This window comes from Mustela erminea, chromosome 3 (genome assembly GCF_009829155.1).
Source record: "Mustela erminea isolate mMusErm1 chromosome 3, mMusErm1.Pri, whole genome shotgun sequence".
Taxonomy (NCBI): domain Eukaryota; kingdom Metazoa; phylum Chordata; class Mammalia; order Carnivora; family Mustelidae; genus Mustela; species Mustela erminea.
In genome coordinates this window covers 136,222,070-136,238,220 of record NC_045616.1, presented here as the reverse complement: position 1 = coordinate 136,238,220, position 16,151 = coordinate 136,222,070, and the positions used below count along the sequence as shown (strand labels likewise).

Below are 16,151 nucleotides of genomic sequence, written 5' to 3'. Positions count from 1 at the left end.
CCAATTTTATTGATATTTTCAAGCACCCAGATTTTGGTTTTGCTGACTTTTATTGTTGTCCTGCTTTAAATGTCATTGATCTCTAATTTTTGCAACAGTTACTTGTTTTAATTATAAACACTGGATAAAGTAATATAGAACCTAAAGTACACACATTTAATTATTTATCTTAAAACATTTTGTTTGGGGTGCCTGGGTGGCTCAGTGGCTTAAAGCCTCTGCCTTCAGCTCAGGTGATGATCCCAGGGTCCTGGGTTCAAGCCCCATATCGAGCTCTCTGTTCAGTGGGGAGCCCGCTTTCCCCCCCTATGTGTCTGCCTCCCTGCCTACTTGTGATCTCTGTCTGTCAAATAAATAAATAAAATCTTTAAAAAAAAATTTTGCTTGTAATGTCCACTATTTGTAAGGAACAAAGAAAGCCTCAGGGTCCTTAGGAGTTTAATCTCAAAGATGGTATGAAATGAAACACATAATCAGCAAAATTCTTAGGAACTTGTAGAAATGTACTTTATTTCATGCAAAGCCACATAATTTCCTATATTTTAATAGCTAATCAAATAAACATTTCAAAAAATCCATTACATCACAATAAGTTAAAATACTACAAAGCAACTGCAATTCCACAAGTTTATCAAAACCAAACCGAGAGAACATTATGCACAGATAAGGCCAAAGATGCTAACTTACTTATAGGTAGCACTTTGCAGCTTTTTCCAAATACATATTTGAAAATGTAGTGAGAATCTGCAGAAAACAATAGTTAAATCTAAAACCCATTGGTCAGATACGAAAACATTTGTCATTACGTATCAGGTAGTAATGGCTGATTAAAGATAAATTTGGCATCATGCACCAAAGACAAATATAATGAACATGTAGAAAAGTTATGATCAGATGCACATTTGAAGACTACCTTCTATTTCATCTAATCCACTGAATTAGATAAATAACAAGTACTTTATTAATGCAACACAGAAACTGAGCTTTTGGTATACTTCTCTTGGGTACTGACATATATAAAAAGACACTGAAGGGGTGAAGGAATATTTCAAATTCACACTGCACTATTCAATTTTAGAGTATTGCCCTAAGGAAATACAATGTGGGCAGAACTTATATGAGAATGATTTTTAAACTATTATAAGCACTGCAATTAGTTACTACAAAAACATTTTATAGAAATTAAATACCAGAAAGCAACATCAATATTAGAGTTCTTTTTTCAATACTATAATTTATAAATATATATTAGATTACAGTAATTTAAAAGACATGTCCACATGTTCTCTACTTTCTAAAATGAGAAAAATCCTTTTAGGCTGTTTTTAAAGTATGGACAAAAACAAATCCATTGGATTGCTTTTAATAAAATAAATACAAGTCTCTCCCCTACAACTTGGTGTACTAAGTAGGGAAGATGCTAGCCAGCATTCTTTTGAGAAATTCAGCTCTAAATGACTAGGTTGATACGATTTATATCAATAATATTGACTCAAAATGGTGTTGTACAGTCAGTAATAAATTATGATTTTATATATGTCTGCCGTAGTAAACCACTTTTTCTACTCTTTTGCACTAAGTACAGAAAAAAAAAAAAACCTTTATAAAATGATTTGAGATCAAGATACTTACTCACCAAAGAAAAGATTTTTGGAGAAAAAAGTTAATTCTCCCCAGGGAGTGTGTTAAAAACAAATGTCTTTTAGGTTATCAGTAAGAAGAGGAACATGTCAATATTCTTGCTTTATTAACAAATTTAAAAATTAGAGCAAGGCTTCAATTAACATCAACAGACAAATCTTTTGACAATGATAATAAAATTTTAGGAAGACCAGGCTGAGTGTGAGAGGAATTAGAGGTGAGGTCATGTTCCCATTGATGGGGCTGAGAATGGGGCAGGGCTAGTGCCTGCTTTGCTGGGGAAAATGATCACAGGGCCTGGTCTCCAGCAGTTGGGATAGGGGAAGACACAGCTTTGTCTTTAAGCTCTGAGCACGAAAAAGTCCACTAGGAAAAAGAATCCTACATGGATGGAGGGAATTCGTATTTTAGAAGGCCTCCTGTAACCCTCTTGTATTGTTCTAACCTCTCCTAATGAAAACTTTGACAATCATGTAGGTTATTTACAAATTCCTTCTCATAAAATGGGATCTCAAGGTTCTTAATCTTTCTGGTTTTGTTTTGTTTTTAACAATCACTGTTTTTGGAAATCCATTTTTATGCCAAAACCTTACACTGAGAGTAATTCATTTTAATGAAGTGCCCTCTTAAGTAACCTAAAGCCAAGACACTGAGCCAGCATACGTCACATTTACATTCAGATGTTGCTTCCTTGTCTAGAAAAATCTGTTTCACTACTTTAGGTGCAATATTGTTATTCAAGCAGTGGAATATGAAATCAGAACTAATTCCTTTTGAGTGTACTGATCAGCAGAAACAACTGTGTACACACAACAGGAAAAATCTGTCAGCACATTAAAAGTCGTACTGTGAAGAGAGGCTTCAGAAAGGAAGGAAGGTGTAAAAGGAATGAGGAAGGAAGAAAAGAAAGGAAAGATAAAACTCTAAATCCATTTACTCCTTAACATTTAGAATTTAATGTAATGTGATCCATTACATTTTGGAGATTCAAGTATGTTAAGATTTTTCAGGGACATGTTTTGCCTCTTTAGTGCAAATACCCTTGTGATTTTCAGGCACAGTCCACTCAAATCACAAGTATAAAACTCACATTACTGAACAGTGTGAACTATAATTATGGAGAGTTTACTTTCCTTTAAGATGGTAATCAACACACCATTAAGAACATTCCCTGACTCTATTACAAGATAAAAAATGAGGTCTGTTATTGTACATAAATGAAATTTTTTCATCCATACACTGCAGTATACTTAAAAAACACACCCACAAATTAACGTCCTATCCACACTTAATTTCGTTTGGGTACACGACCAGTGTAAATTTAAGAACTGCTACTCTAATAAACAGTAGAGCCCCAAAATAAATCAATTTGCAGTATTTACTTTTGATGGCATGGATTGTCCAATTTTCTGATCTATTTTTTACAAATGGAAAACCTTTGATTTTCTGATTTAGCTCTTACCACTCTTGTGAAATGAGGACCTCTTGTGTGTTGAAAGTACTCGAAAGCCCTGTATTCAAATGGTAAGAGAGCGAATTCTAATAATTAGGCTTATACCTTATTTCTTATTTTAATAATGATGTTTATAAAAAAGCTCCACTGATAAGAACAAGTTATTGATGTAGCAACAAAAGTTAATTAGCAACATACAGGTGATTAGTGAAATTAACAGATTATTAATAATTACTTTCTGCAATGGTTATTTTTTAATTATTGGCTTACTGAATATCCTTACCTAACAATTATTTAGAAAAATAATTTAGAAAATTTAATCAGAGATCTATTATTACATAAGAAAGACATCAAAAGCAAATTATCAGAAGTAATTCTTTAGGAAATTACTTTGCATTTAAAGTATATGAATTTAGTAGTAATGTTTTACAGTAGATGTCATTATATTTTAATAAGCTTCCCCAAACAGAAAACTTCTGTTCTTACTCCACCTTTTTTTTTAACACAAGGTGGCTTAAAAATTTTTAATTTTGTTCCCCCACCAATAAACTCTTTTTTTTCATGGGTTAAGTCATTACCTTCTGAGCTCAAATTTGCCCAGCCAGGTAACCTTCCTATATGATCATCTATAAATCCTGTAAGATAAATTCTGCTTAAAAAGTTGCACTCTAGACTTAAACAACTAAAAATTATTTTGGAAATAACTCAGATGTCACAAAAGGAGCTATGTTATTTGTACTACCTATACTTCAATTATTATAACCATAAAAATTTCAATAATAAAGTCAAGTAGTACATTCCCTTACATTGTCCTATCAGTTTATTTTAGGGCATTATAAGTTATAAAAGTGACTGGATAATCTCTTTTTCTGCTTCTATTTCTTCTACAGCATCTGGGTTTCATGACAAAACCTGATAAGAAACAACATTATACTTAAGGAAAATATTCCAAGTTAAACCCAAAGACCAAATACACAACAATATACTCTTTTCAAAGGATTTTTGATTAATCAGTCCAAAGACAGTTTTTGCTTTGGGGACTTAAAGGTTTCTGTGTAATTATAAGAAACTGAACCCCTCTCTGGGCTGATCATTTCTCCATCCACCACCTTCAAGTGCTACCAGGAAAAGTAGCACAGGTGACTGTTTTTTGTTGTTTGTTTGCTTGTTTTTGAAACTCTGGCCTATCAACATCAACTCAATGCCCTCACAATAGTTTTGTGAGGTAGATCAGTAGGTAAATAGCAAGTATCATCTTCATTTCACGAATGAAGAAACTGAGGCACTGAGAGGTTACATAATTTGCCGGAGATATTCAATGGTAAATCATAAAATTACAAAGAGTACCAAATGATTTCTGTTTCTGGCCTACAGTTCTCTAACCACACGTTACAGTGAAAGGCTGTGTGTGTGTGCTCAAATGGGCAGCCTGTATAACCTTTGACGGACAATAAAGTCTATCCATTTATTATTATTTTAAAGGGGATCTAACCTCAAAGATCATAAAACTGAACAAAATCAGCTATTTAGGATGATGCACCATTCCTTTCGGTATCTGCATAGAACTGTCTCTTAAAAATGTGCGTGATAATACTAAGTAAAAAGCAAAATAAAAAATTTGAAATTATGATTCAGGGGAAGATTGACTTCAAGAAACATATAATCACATTGTTAGGGTAACCAGATAATTCATTTTCAAACTGGAACACTTCAGAGTGGAAGCCAGCACTAGTAAAAGTTACACAGAAGAGCAGGTTAAGTTAAGCTGAGACTGTTGGGACAAACTCACCGAGAGTCACCACGGGATGAATCCACAGCGGGGATTCTCTGAGCTGCAAACATTTCGGGGACATTAAAAACTCTCTGCAATCATGCTGTGCTCAACTGTGCAGTATTCACTGTGCAATAAAACACTGATGATTTTACATATACCCAACTTTGGTTTCAACACAAAAGTTCAAAAAACCCATTTTAAAATCATAAGCATGTTTAACAAAATTATTACACATAAACCACAATTTAAGTGTTAAGAGTAACAGTAAGTGGATTCACATTTTACCTTTAAATAACCAAATGTTATTTGCCACAAAGCATCAACAGTCCCCTTTAAAAATCAGAGAATTTCATGGGGACTCTTTGGCTGCTTAAAAAAAAAAAAAAAAAAAAGCATTATTTACCATTAATGCTTTGGATTCTCTTTGAGTGGAATGATCAATACTTAAATCAATATACTGAATGATAAAGGTGAACATTTCTCCCTGAAATGAAAATTTTTACAAAGCAATACCAAAAGCGTAAAGCAATTTCCAGCTACTAGCCAAGACTGAAAGAATAACACATTACCCGATTATAGTACACATGCCAAAGATACTAACATTATCACTTGAAGTATAATCTTAATTATACATGCAAAAACCGCACTAATTTGCATACAGAGTTGAAAAAGAGCTTTCTACATTCAGTTATGTCTGGTAAGTAAGCCTTGTTTTAAGACATGGGTTCTGTAAATACCATCGTTATTTGAGGTCTCCATCTCTTGGCGAAATACAGGATTAACATATTGTTTAGAAAGAGCAAAAATGTAAATCACAAAAATAAAACTGTATGATGTTATTTAGGCATGACTTTTGGCTTTCTTGGATCTGTAAAACAACTTTCCTGAAAAAAATTAACCTGAAACAAACCAAACTACATGTTCTCAATCTATACTGATCTTTCTCATGAACTGAATCCTTCCACTACACTCTGACTTCTAAGGCAGACGCTTCAGGAATCATGTATAATAAAAAAGATGACACTCTATTCGATGGCCAATAAACTATTATTACTAAGATGTGAGTAACTTCCAGTGCCTTTTTTGTCCTGACACTTTTAACTAAGAGTACATATAAATTCTAGGGCATACATATGTTCGTAAAGACTGGATTGATGTGTTGATCTTGGTCAGTTGTTCCAAAAATTCTCTCCGACTTTACACATCATCAAATATTCCGGTTCGAGACATGGAAAGGTATCGTCCCCCAGGCTGATACCTGAAAGGTGGATAAAGAAATGATCTGAGGTGTCAAAAATAACAAAGGAGGAGAGAAAAACAAGGACACATTAAAAGGAAGTGGCTACATAATTTGTAAGCATAATTTGTAACATCTATTCAGTAGCTGGAAGTGGAAACTTACAAAGACATTATCCCAAGGGGACTTACTTAACTATAAATTAATCAATAGCTTTTTTAGAGCCTAGAAGACACGTATGACATGGAGAGAGATAAAAAGAAAGGGACAGGGAGATGCAAACACATCATGGAACTGAAGATTTCATAATCACTCTTAATTGTTCAACAGAAATAGAATGTTCTAGGGTTTTTGCTGTTTATAGAAAATACTGCAGAAATTTCATCACGCATTTGATATTTCGTTTTTGCTTAATTATTTTCACAGAGCACAGTGGCTAAAAGCACAGACTCTACGGCCAGAGTCCTGGAGTTTGAATGCCTGACTTTACCATTTGCAAGCTGTGTTACTCTGGGTAAGTTATTAAGCCTCTCTGGATTCAAATCTGATTGGATTTATAACCATAAAATATAGTATTGTTGGTATTGTGCTTAGAATAGTGTCTGAGCCCAGTCACGGCTATGCAGCTATTGCTAAATATGATAAATTTCATAAACGGGTTCATTAGAAACAGGCATATAAACATCGTTAAGATCCTTACTATCAATTTCAATTTTTCTTATTTAGAATACCACTAGTAGTTTACGGAGATAGCAATTTCAATTATCACCATAGGATGATATAATTTTTGAAATATAAAAGCATCAGCAGATATAAAAAGTTACCAAAGTTGATTAATATGGTTAATATTAGCAATAAAAATGAATATTTTTCTTACGTTTATCTCATCAAGTTGTATGCTAGTAAAATTTCAGAATGCTGGAGCCAAAATGCCCCAGCCAGAGCTTACCTTTCTGATTTAGATTCAAGAGGATCATCAGTAAATGTTTCTGCATTAAAATCCAAAGGTTCTACATCTTGGAGGAGTTCTATTCGGTCTCTTTCAGTCCTATTATTGGCCCTGGTATATTTGGATGTTGCTGTGAACGGAGGAAAAAATGTATATCTACTTTTCTATTGTCTTTATGGGTCAGTCTATGGACTCATGAAAAAAAGTCAAGATTATAAACAATCTGAATTTTGATTGTGAAGACAACAATAAGAAAAGATAACTACTTGATTCCTTTAAAATCAGATTAAAATGAAAAATAGTATGATAGGAAATAACACAGAAAAGTTTCTTCCTTGTAGCTAGTCTAAGCTCAGAAGCAGGTACAACGTAAAGATTAAATTATTATGAATCAGAATCATCATTTAACATATGAATCATTTCATTCTCAAGTTTCAACTGGTTTCATGGTGAATCCAGGGGTCCTGTATCTCAGCTCTCGGCTAGAATTTCTTTAACATGTACTCAACTCAAGCTCTTCAAGAAAGGCCTGAGTCGTCTTCCCAGGAAACAAGAGTTTAGGCAAGCTAAGTCCAACAGAAATAAAATGCAAACACAATATTTACTTATAAATTTTCTAGTAGCTACATGAAAAAAATAAAAAGGAACAGGTGAAATTAATTTTAATAGACTTAATTTAATTCAATATATTCAATACATTATCATTTCAACATGGGGCACCAGCCTCATTGTAACTGCTCAACGGCCACCTGTGGGTAATACCGATCATCCTTGTCAGTACAGATCTACTGAATTCTCCATTCTCTCTATGTGGATGGGCTGGGTTTTCTTCATAAACAAACCAAATTTTCATGAAGTTCTTCTGAGCAGTCCAATAGCTTCAAAAGAACTTTGTGATATAGCTCTTTTTGAAAACTTGAGGCAAGCCAATTCAATTCTTATACTTTTGTCATCTTGGACTCTGACCTTCATCTCTTCTCTCATTCATTCGGCAAATATCGGTTGCCTCCCACATTCCAGGTTCTCTTCAAGTCAGCATCCTAAGGCATTGTGTTTCCTTTTCTCTTGAAGATTCTCCCACACTCCCACATCTTCCTACCATGTCAACCTCTACTTAAACTACCAAATCTTTGTAGAGTCCCCTCTCTTTTTTCCTAGTTTTTTTTTTTTTTTCCCAAAGATTTTATTCATTTATTTCACAGAGATCACAAGTAGGCGGAGAGGCAGACAGAGAGAGAGGGGGAAGTAGTTTCTCCGCTGAGCAGAGAGCCTGATGCGGGGCCTGATCCCAATACCCTGGGATCAATGATCCGAGCCAAAGGCAGAGGCCTTAACACATTGAGCCACCCAGGTGCCCCCCCCTTTTTAAGATGTTATCTGAAAGAGAGAGAAAGAGAGGGAGAAGCAGGCTCCCCACCGAGCAGGGAGCCCGACACAGGGCTCAATCCCAAGGCCCCGGGATCATGACCTGAGTGAAAGGCAGACGCTTAACTGGCTGGGCCATGCAGGCGCCCCTCTTCCCTCGTTTTAACTAAACCTTTAGCTCTCTCCCATGTCTTCTACCCTAAATCTCATTCAAACACATCCTTTCCTCCTCATCTCCAGGATCGCTGGTTATCTTGGGCCCTCATTTCCTTTTTTTTTTTTTTTTAAGATTTTATTTATTTATTTGACAGAAAGATAGAGAAAGCACAAGTAAGCAGAGTGGCAGGCAGAGAGAGAGAGAGAAGCAGGCTCTCAGCTGAGCAGGGAGCCCAATGCAGGGCTTGATCCCAGGACACTGGAATCCTGACCTGAGTCGAAGGCGGCCAACTGGGCCATCCAGGCGCCCCAGACCTTACTTATAGATCGCATTACCAAAACAGACATTAAATTGATTCCTTTGTCTCCCTTCCCTGGAAATCATGCTTGATGTTCAAATTCACCTTCTGAAACCAAAGATCTGAGCATGCTCCTTTCCCGAATGAAATCTTAACTTGATTTGGAAGTCTTCACTTCTGAGCATGGTAATAGCTACTGCCCGGCTGTCCCTGCAGCTTCCCCTCTCATCAGGCCCCACATACTAAATTTAGGATCTTGTGACAGAAACAAACCTGCATCCTCCCAAAGGTTCTCTTAAGTCACTCGTTCATCTTTCTGCCTAAAACCCCTTCACCCGGCAAAGTACCATTCACTCCCAAATGCTGAGTTAGTATTACTCTATCACAAAAATCCTTTCCCTATAAAGAACTCTTTTTCGGGGCGCCTGGGTGGCTCAGTTGGTTGGACGACTGCCTTGGGCTCAGGTCATGATCCTGGAGTCCCAGGATCGAGTCCCTCATTGGGCTCCCAGCTCCATGGGGAGTCTGCTTCTCCCTCTGACCTTCTCCTCGCTCATGCTCTCTCTCACTGTCTTTCTCTCAAATAAATAAATAAAATCTTAAAAAAAAAAAAAAAAAGAACTCTTTTTCTATTCCCTCGGTTGAGTTCCCTCAGCATCGGGAGTGTACCCTTCTACTCTCTCAGCATTCCTGCATCTCCCTCAAAGTCAAACCTCCTTTGCCATCTACTCTGGGCAGAGTCATGGGCAAAAACAGGTTTCTTACCACCCTCCCAGGGGCAGATGGCAGGGTCAAGGGATATGGGGGGGTATCTTAACCCACTGGCAAATGTCTTCTACTTGGTTATCAGTCCCTCACAAAATTAATTGGCATCCCAAGGACAGGAAATTTATCTTCGCTATATCCCTTATACCTGGGAAAGTATCCAACATAAGGGTCAGTCAGAAAATGCTTAAAAAATGACTGAATTACCTACATCTACTACCAGAAAAGTAAAGAACAACAACTAGATAAATTGTAGAAATCAACACCTGCCCACAACATGCCTGGGATAAGTACTGGTATTATTTAGGGTCGTAAGATTACAACTATTCATGCATTGTCCCAATTCTCCATATCTTATCAGAAACGCATACTTGAGTTTCCCTTTCCTTCTATACACTGAGGGATGTAAAAGGAAAGACAATGCAGAACCACCTCTACAGCTCTGCATGGATGCCTTCTCAGTCTCTATGCAAGCAAGTATTAGGAAAACAACTTCTAAGGGAACTAGAAAAGAAATGACTTACATCGGGTGGTACTAAGATCTGAGAGGCTTGACTCTTTCGGGTCAACATGAACATTTCTGTTTCTGGTAGAATCTTCTCTACTGTGTCCATAACGTTCTTTCCACTCCTAAGACAGAAATGCAAATAAATATGTAACAGAGGAACTCACAGGCAGAAAGTAATTCATCAGTGCCAACAGACCATAGAGTTAGAGAATTTAGTTACCAGAAATTTAGAAATTCACCAGATAATCAATATGATTAGCATAGTACTGTGAAAATTTTCAAAAATAATTTTTGTCTCCGAACTTTTTTCCAAATGAAAATTTATAGACATGTTTGCTAGCTATAATTCACCTCTTTAGATCTTCTGTTTAAAATGTCAAAACAACATGACAGCTACAACTGGCGTACCTTGACCACATAAAAGTTATGCGAATTAATAATTTATGAGATAACAAAATTCTCTCCCATATAAATAAGCTACAAGTATCAGAGACTTGAAAAATCACTTTCAAAAGCAAAAATTAAAGTTGTGTAAAAACATGGTTAGATAGGTATAATCAAACCATATGAAGTGGGATGCTACTCAGTCAATTCTTAGAACTGAAAGGAATCTTAGAGGGCACCTTGTTCAACCTCTCCTGCCATGCAGGGTTTCATTCTAAAATAGCCATGCCATTGGCTCTCTTATTAGATGACATGGAAGTTTCTATTGCAAGCAGCCCATCACAGTTCTGATAAACTGAGAAAGATAGAAATTTTCACCGAGAGGTAAAATCTATCTCCAGTAACTTCCACTCTCTGGTTCTAATTATGTCTTCTGAAATAAAGAACAAAGCTCCTTTTTACACTAACATATATGAAGACAACTATCATGTCTCCTTCTCTGAGTCTTCATTTCTCCAGTATAGATATATCCCAGTGTTGAAAATTTGTAGTAACTGTTGACTAAATTTTTCTAATTTTCTGCCTTTTCACTCTCTAGGAGGAAAGGACTGAAGAAAAATTGAAGAGGAATACAATTAATGTCATATGACCAAAAAAGCGTAACAATTTCAAAGCAATCAAAATGACTTTAATAGCAAGATTGCATGAATTTATTAATTCTCTTATTAAGTATTCACACAGCACTGACCTTAGGCAAGAAACTGCTAGATGTTGGACACAAAGTAATTTAATACTAATGACTTTTTAGAACAGGTCAACACTGTTCCCACTGTTCTTTGGTCTTTAGCCAATTCTAAATGAGTAAAATTCTTATAATTACTTCACATTAGTCTTTAGGTTACAGCAAATTAACAAGTACTATACTTACTCTTCTTCGATTTTCACCTTCTTCTTGCCTTTGCCTTTTTCTCTTCTCTAGAGACAGAAAAGTGATCTCAAATTTGGTATAACATGGTTTAATTAATTATGGAGTAACTGCAGTAAAGATATAGGCTATGACCAATTTCCTTTAAATTACTACAAAGTCAAAAGTAATAGGTTATTGTTGGAAAGGACCTTAGAGGTGAACTAATCCACAGAGAATACCTCCCATATTTTTGTTGGAGATGATCTTTAGGCCTTGTCTAACAATTTTAGTGAGGAAAAGTTATTCCTCATGGTGATCTCAAATTCTGGATAACTTATTTTTCTTCGCCTTACCTTCAAAATGAAGTTGATACTTCTTTCTGCATAAAAGTCCTTTCCCTTATTCTCTTCAGGCTACAAACTCAGTTTTGTTTTTTGGGGGGGTTTGTTTTTGTTTTTGTTTTTGCATAAGATACATTCTACGACTGCATAGTTCTGGCTGTCCTTCTCTAAATACTTTCTAACTTATAAGTTCTACTCTTGAAATCTTACCCAGGACTGAATATGATACTTCAGATGAGATCTAATTAATGTTAAAGGCAGTAGAACCATTATATCAACTAGACCGCACCTTTCTAGGAGAGAATTTGAAGGATACAACAGCTTCTATTGAAGCTACAACATATTTTGGCTTATATTTAACTAATGATCACACAAAAGCTCCAGACCTACGTAGGGGAATGTCTAGGAACCAATGTCCCCACACTTGAGTTTTGTTTTCTTTTTTCCCTGCCATCACTCAAACACCAGGAATTTTGACACATTCAGGGATTTTGATACAATCAGGATTAGATTCTAGTGGAGGGCCATGTATTCTAACAGGATGTTAATGTTCATCGCATTCTCAAACCCAGCCTTGGCCTGAATGATTTCTTGTGCAGTATCAAATCGATAATTCTTTCAACTCATGAATTTGATAGTTGTACTGAGCCCGGCAAAGCTCTTTCCACAAAAACACCAAAATGACTCCAATGCCATCCAAGAGCATTATTTAGTTAAGGATAGACTAAATTTCTGCTGCAGTATTTCTTAAAGAAGGCTGAAACCCCCATTTGTTTTCAAATTATTTTTGCTATGAAGATTGTACATAGATTTTTAGCTAAAAAACATTAATTTCTCTTTCTTTTAATATTTTTATTTATTTGACAGAGAGAGAGCATGCATCCAAGCAGGGGGAGCAACTGAGGGAGAGAGAGAAGCAGGCTCTCCATTGAACAGGAAGCCTGATATGGGGCTCGATCCCAGAACCCTGGGATCATGACCTGAGCCAAAGGCAGATGCTTAACCAACTGAGCCGCCCAAATGCCCCCCAAAACATTAATTTCTTAAGAGAGATTAAAAATTACAAATTATACAAACACTAATGTTGTATTTTGAGTCTTAGTGCTTTCCTTTCATTAATTTTAAAAGACAAATCTTACCTCGTCTGATTAATTCTTTTCCTTCATCAACCAAGTCTGATGTCATATCATTATCTCCCATGAACTGCTGGAAACCAAGTAGATTCAAACAACGGGTTCCCAAACTAATAAAAGTAGATTTTTTAAAAGATATGCATTATTTCTCATTGTAAATGTTTAGATAAACCATTCTTTAGTACTGTCACCCCAAAGAAGCCTATATTTTATTATTAGTTATCATAGCAAGTTACATAGTTATTCTTGTCTTTCTTCAAGAAGGACTTACTTCTCTTTCTAACTTTATATAGCAGGTACTTCCCTGACATGGTGTGCACCATACCCAGATTTCTTCCAAAAATAAATTGATTTGGGCCATTAGTATACCTTCAGAAAATTATTACACAATACAAAACAATGGCTATAATACAAATGCAACGGATTCTTCTCTTATATTCAAACAATTTTAATGCTGAAAATACACAGACAACCAGTATTCCCAAGTGTAAAATAATCTGGTTTAGAAAATATCAATTATGCAAGTTGATTTTCATGTTCAATTTTTTTTAATAACCTGAGAGCTAGTCAATTCCATTTAAATAACTTTAATTACACATTCAGAATTTATCACTATATCTTATTATTTTATAATCACTATATCTTATCTTATTATTTTACATTATTTGGTATTTACTTTAAACCTCACTGTTGTATAGGACAAGAATACTCTGAAAATATGACGTGCAAGGAAAGAAGCAATGGCTGGACGGGCAGTACTCGTATTTGTTAAGGTCCTACTATATACATCAGCCAATTTACAGATACTCTCTTATTTTATTCTTACTGTAATCCTAAGAAATAATCACTTTACAGATAAGGAAACAGACGCTCAGGGGTTAATTACTTGCTAATGATCGTTTAGTAAGTTTTAAAGCTGGGATTTAAATCCAAGACAAAACAAAGACCAAGCTCTTTTTATTGCCTTAGTTTTCAGATGTTTTCACTGATGTACTCCTAACGGTATAAGCCTGAACATATACGTGGAGCAAGAGGGGGAGAGAGGACGAAAGAGAAAGCGGGGAACGAATGTGTGTGGTTGTTGGGGCGGGTGGAGCTTGGGGTGGGCGCACGCTGGGAGGAAAGAAAACAGTACAGCAGCTACAAGAAAGTGAAGGTCTTCCATTTTACATGACCAATATGTAAAAAATTTGACTGTGTAAATCTGACGATGTGGAAAAAAATCATAATGTATCTCCATGCTTTAATATACCATTTACCACTGAGCAACACTGGGGTTTGGGTAGATGGTCATGCCAATTCAGTGACTTTAAAAATTCCCTTACTATTTTCATCCTTGTGGGAATATGATACCCCAGGGTGAGAAACCCCAAACTGGATCCTTGACTGTGCGATGGTCTTAACTTTTTCTAAAGTATCAGAAAACAGCCTTATACTCTCCAGGCAGTTAAATCTGGATATTAACTCTGGGAATGGCTGCGTTGTTAGTAACATGGAATTAGTAGGGTGCCTGGGTGGCTCAGTTGGTTAAGAATCCAACTGACTCTTGATTTCAGCTCAGGTCACAACCGTAGGGTGGTGGGATCGAGCCCCTCGCTGGGCTCTGTGCTCAGTAGGGGGTCTGCTCATGATTCTCTCCCTCCTCTCTCTCAGCCCCTCCCCACCCCCGTGAGTGTGTGCAAGCGCTCCCTCTTTCTCTCTCTCTCAAAAAATGAATAAATAAATCTTAAAAACAAAACAAAACATGGGAATTGTCTAATTATGGTGGCATTTCAAAAGAAAATGAAACCTATGAAGAAAAGAAACCTATGAAGCAAGTTACCATTAAAGTGTCACTAAGGCAATTGCTTCATATGTCTCTATTAGATAGAGTATCTATTTTGGGACATAATTTGAAAATTAAAGAATCTGGCCTTTCTTTTCCTGAAAGACAAACTGGCCCTCAAAATTTATCCCATTTAACTCTAAAACAAAACCTTTAATGGATTAATAATTTTCCTTTTAGACGTAATAAATCTTTATATTTAAGATTTTATAGTTGATAAAGCACAATCCCACCCATCTATTCCTTGATCCATATAATAATCTACTAATGTAAGCAGAGATGCTAATCTTGCAAACATAACTACTAACATGTGAAGTCCTAAATCACACATCACAAGCACCTAATGTTTCATTACTAGTTTTGTAAACTTTAAAAATAAACTAAGTTTTGGACATGTGAAATACGGTCTCTTCCTTTACTACATCATTTTCACAATGATGACACATTTTCACAAACCTGTTGTCTTTTCTATCTTCAGAAAAAAACTTGAAAGTTAGATGTACTATCATCAGTTCATATTAACAGTTTTATTTTTAAATGTAATCTTTTATTTTACTCACAAGAAGGTAAATTATCTTATTATTTTATAATCAGAAAAAAACATTCAATAAAGAATTTATTTCAAATAATACTTGTCTGTTTACTCAAGAGCTTCTTATTGAGTATACATATATTATCTGTAATAACTATATAACAGTATTAGAAGATATAAATGAAAAGTGATGAAAATCACTTTGATGAAACATTTTCATCAGAAAAACATACTGACTAACATCAACAAATTAATTTTTAGGGGCACCTGGATGGCTCAGCTGGTGAAGTGTCTGACTCTTGGTTTCTTTCAGTTCAGGTTGTGATCTCATGGGTCATGGGATCCAGCCCTGCCTCAGGCTCCACATTCAATGTCGAGTCTGCTTGGGATTCTCTCTCTCCTCTCCCTCTGCCCCTCCCCTACTCGCAGATGCTTGCACACTCTCTCTCTCTCTCAAATACATAAATAAATAAATATTTTTTTGAGTGGTCTTTCTGGTGTGTTACGGAGCACTGAAGCAGTCAGTGAAGAGGGCACACCCAGCACAGGATAAGGGCCCCTGACATGTGCAAGGAAGGAAGACAGGGTGTTAGAAACTAAGCACATCTGTCTTTACCTGCTTTTGAGTCAGACCCTAGCCAACAGTCAATCACTTTTTTCTAATCCTATAAAAAATAGTAGCCTGTGTCCTTTTCAGCCTTGTATGTACGGCCTAATTACAATTGCTCCCCATCTGATGTTTGGTGCTGGTGAAGGTCTGAGGCCCCTAGAAACCCGGCAATGACTACGGGGAAAGCCCTAAGGCTCATTTATATTACTGGATAAAAGATGGGCATGGGGGTATTTTATAAGCTACACTGCCTGTCAGTGTTGAAGGCCAGG

General features: G+C 36.0%; 1 protein-coding gene across 4 annotated transcripts in view; it reads right to left on the bottom strand.

Annotated features, from left to right (window-relative positions):
- Nucleotides 1-482: 482 nt before the first annotated feature.
- The window catches only part of LMBRD2 (LMBR1 domain containing 2), a 47,374-nt gene continuing 31,705 nt past the window's right edge, over nucleotides 483-16,151 (bottom strand). For 3 of the 4 annotated variants that reach the window (XM_032337597.1, XM_032337598.1, XM_032337599.1), the window contains exons 14-18: nucleotides 12,919-13,022; nucleotides 11,460-11,506; nucleotides 10,164-10,269; nucleotides 7,055-7,184; nucleotides 483-6,150 (exon numbers count right to left, since the gene is read on the bottom strand). In XM_032337597.1, coding sequence (XP_032193488.1) covers nucleotides 6,066-6,150; nucleotides 7,055-7,184; nucleotides 10,164-10,269; nucleotides 11,460-11,506; nucleotides 12,919-13,022 — 472 coding nt within the window. In that variant the 3' untranslated portion in view covers nucleotides 483-6,065. The remainder of the gene's footprint in view (nucleotides 6,151-7,054; nucleotides 7,185-10,163; nucleotides 10,270-11,459; nucleotides 11,507-12,918; nucleotides 13,023-16,151) is intronic. The other variant, XM_032337600.1, reaches the window with a different exon arrangement.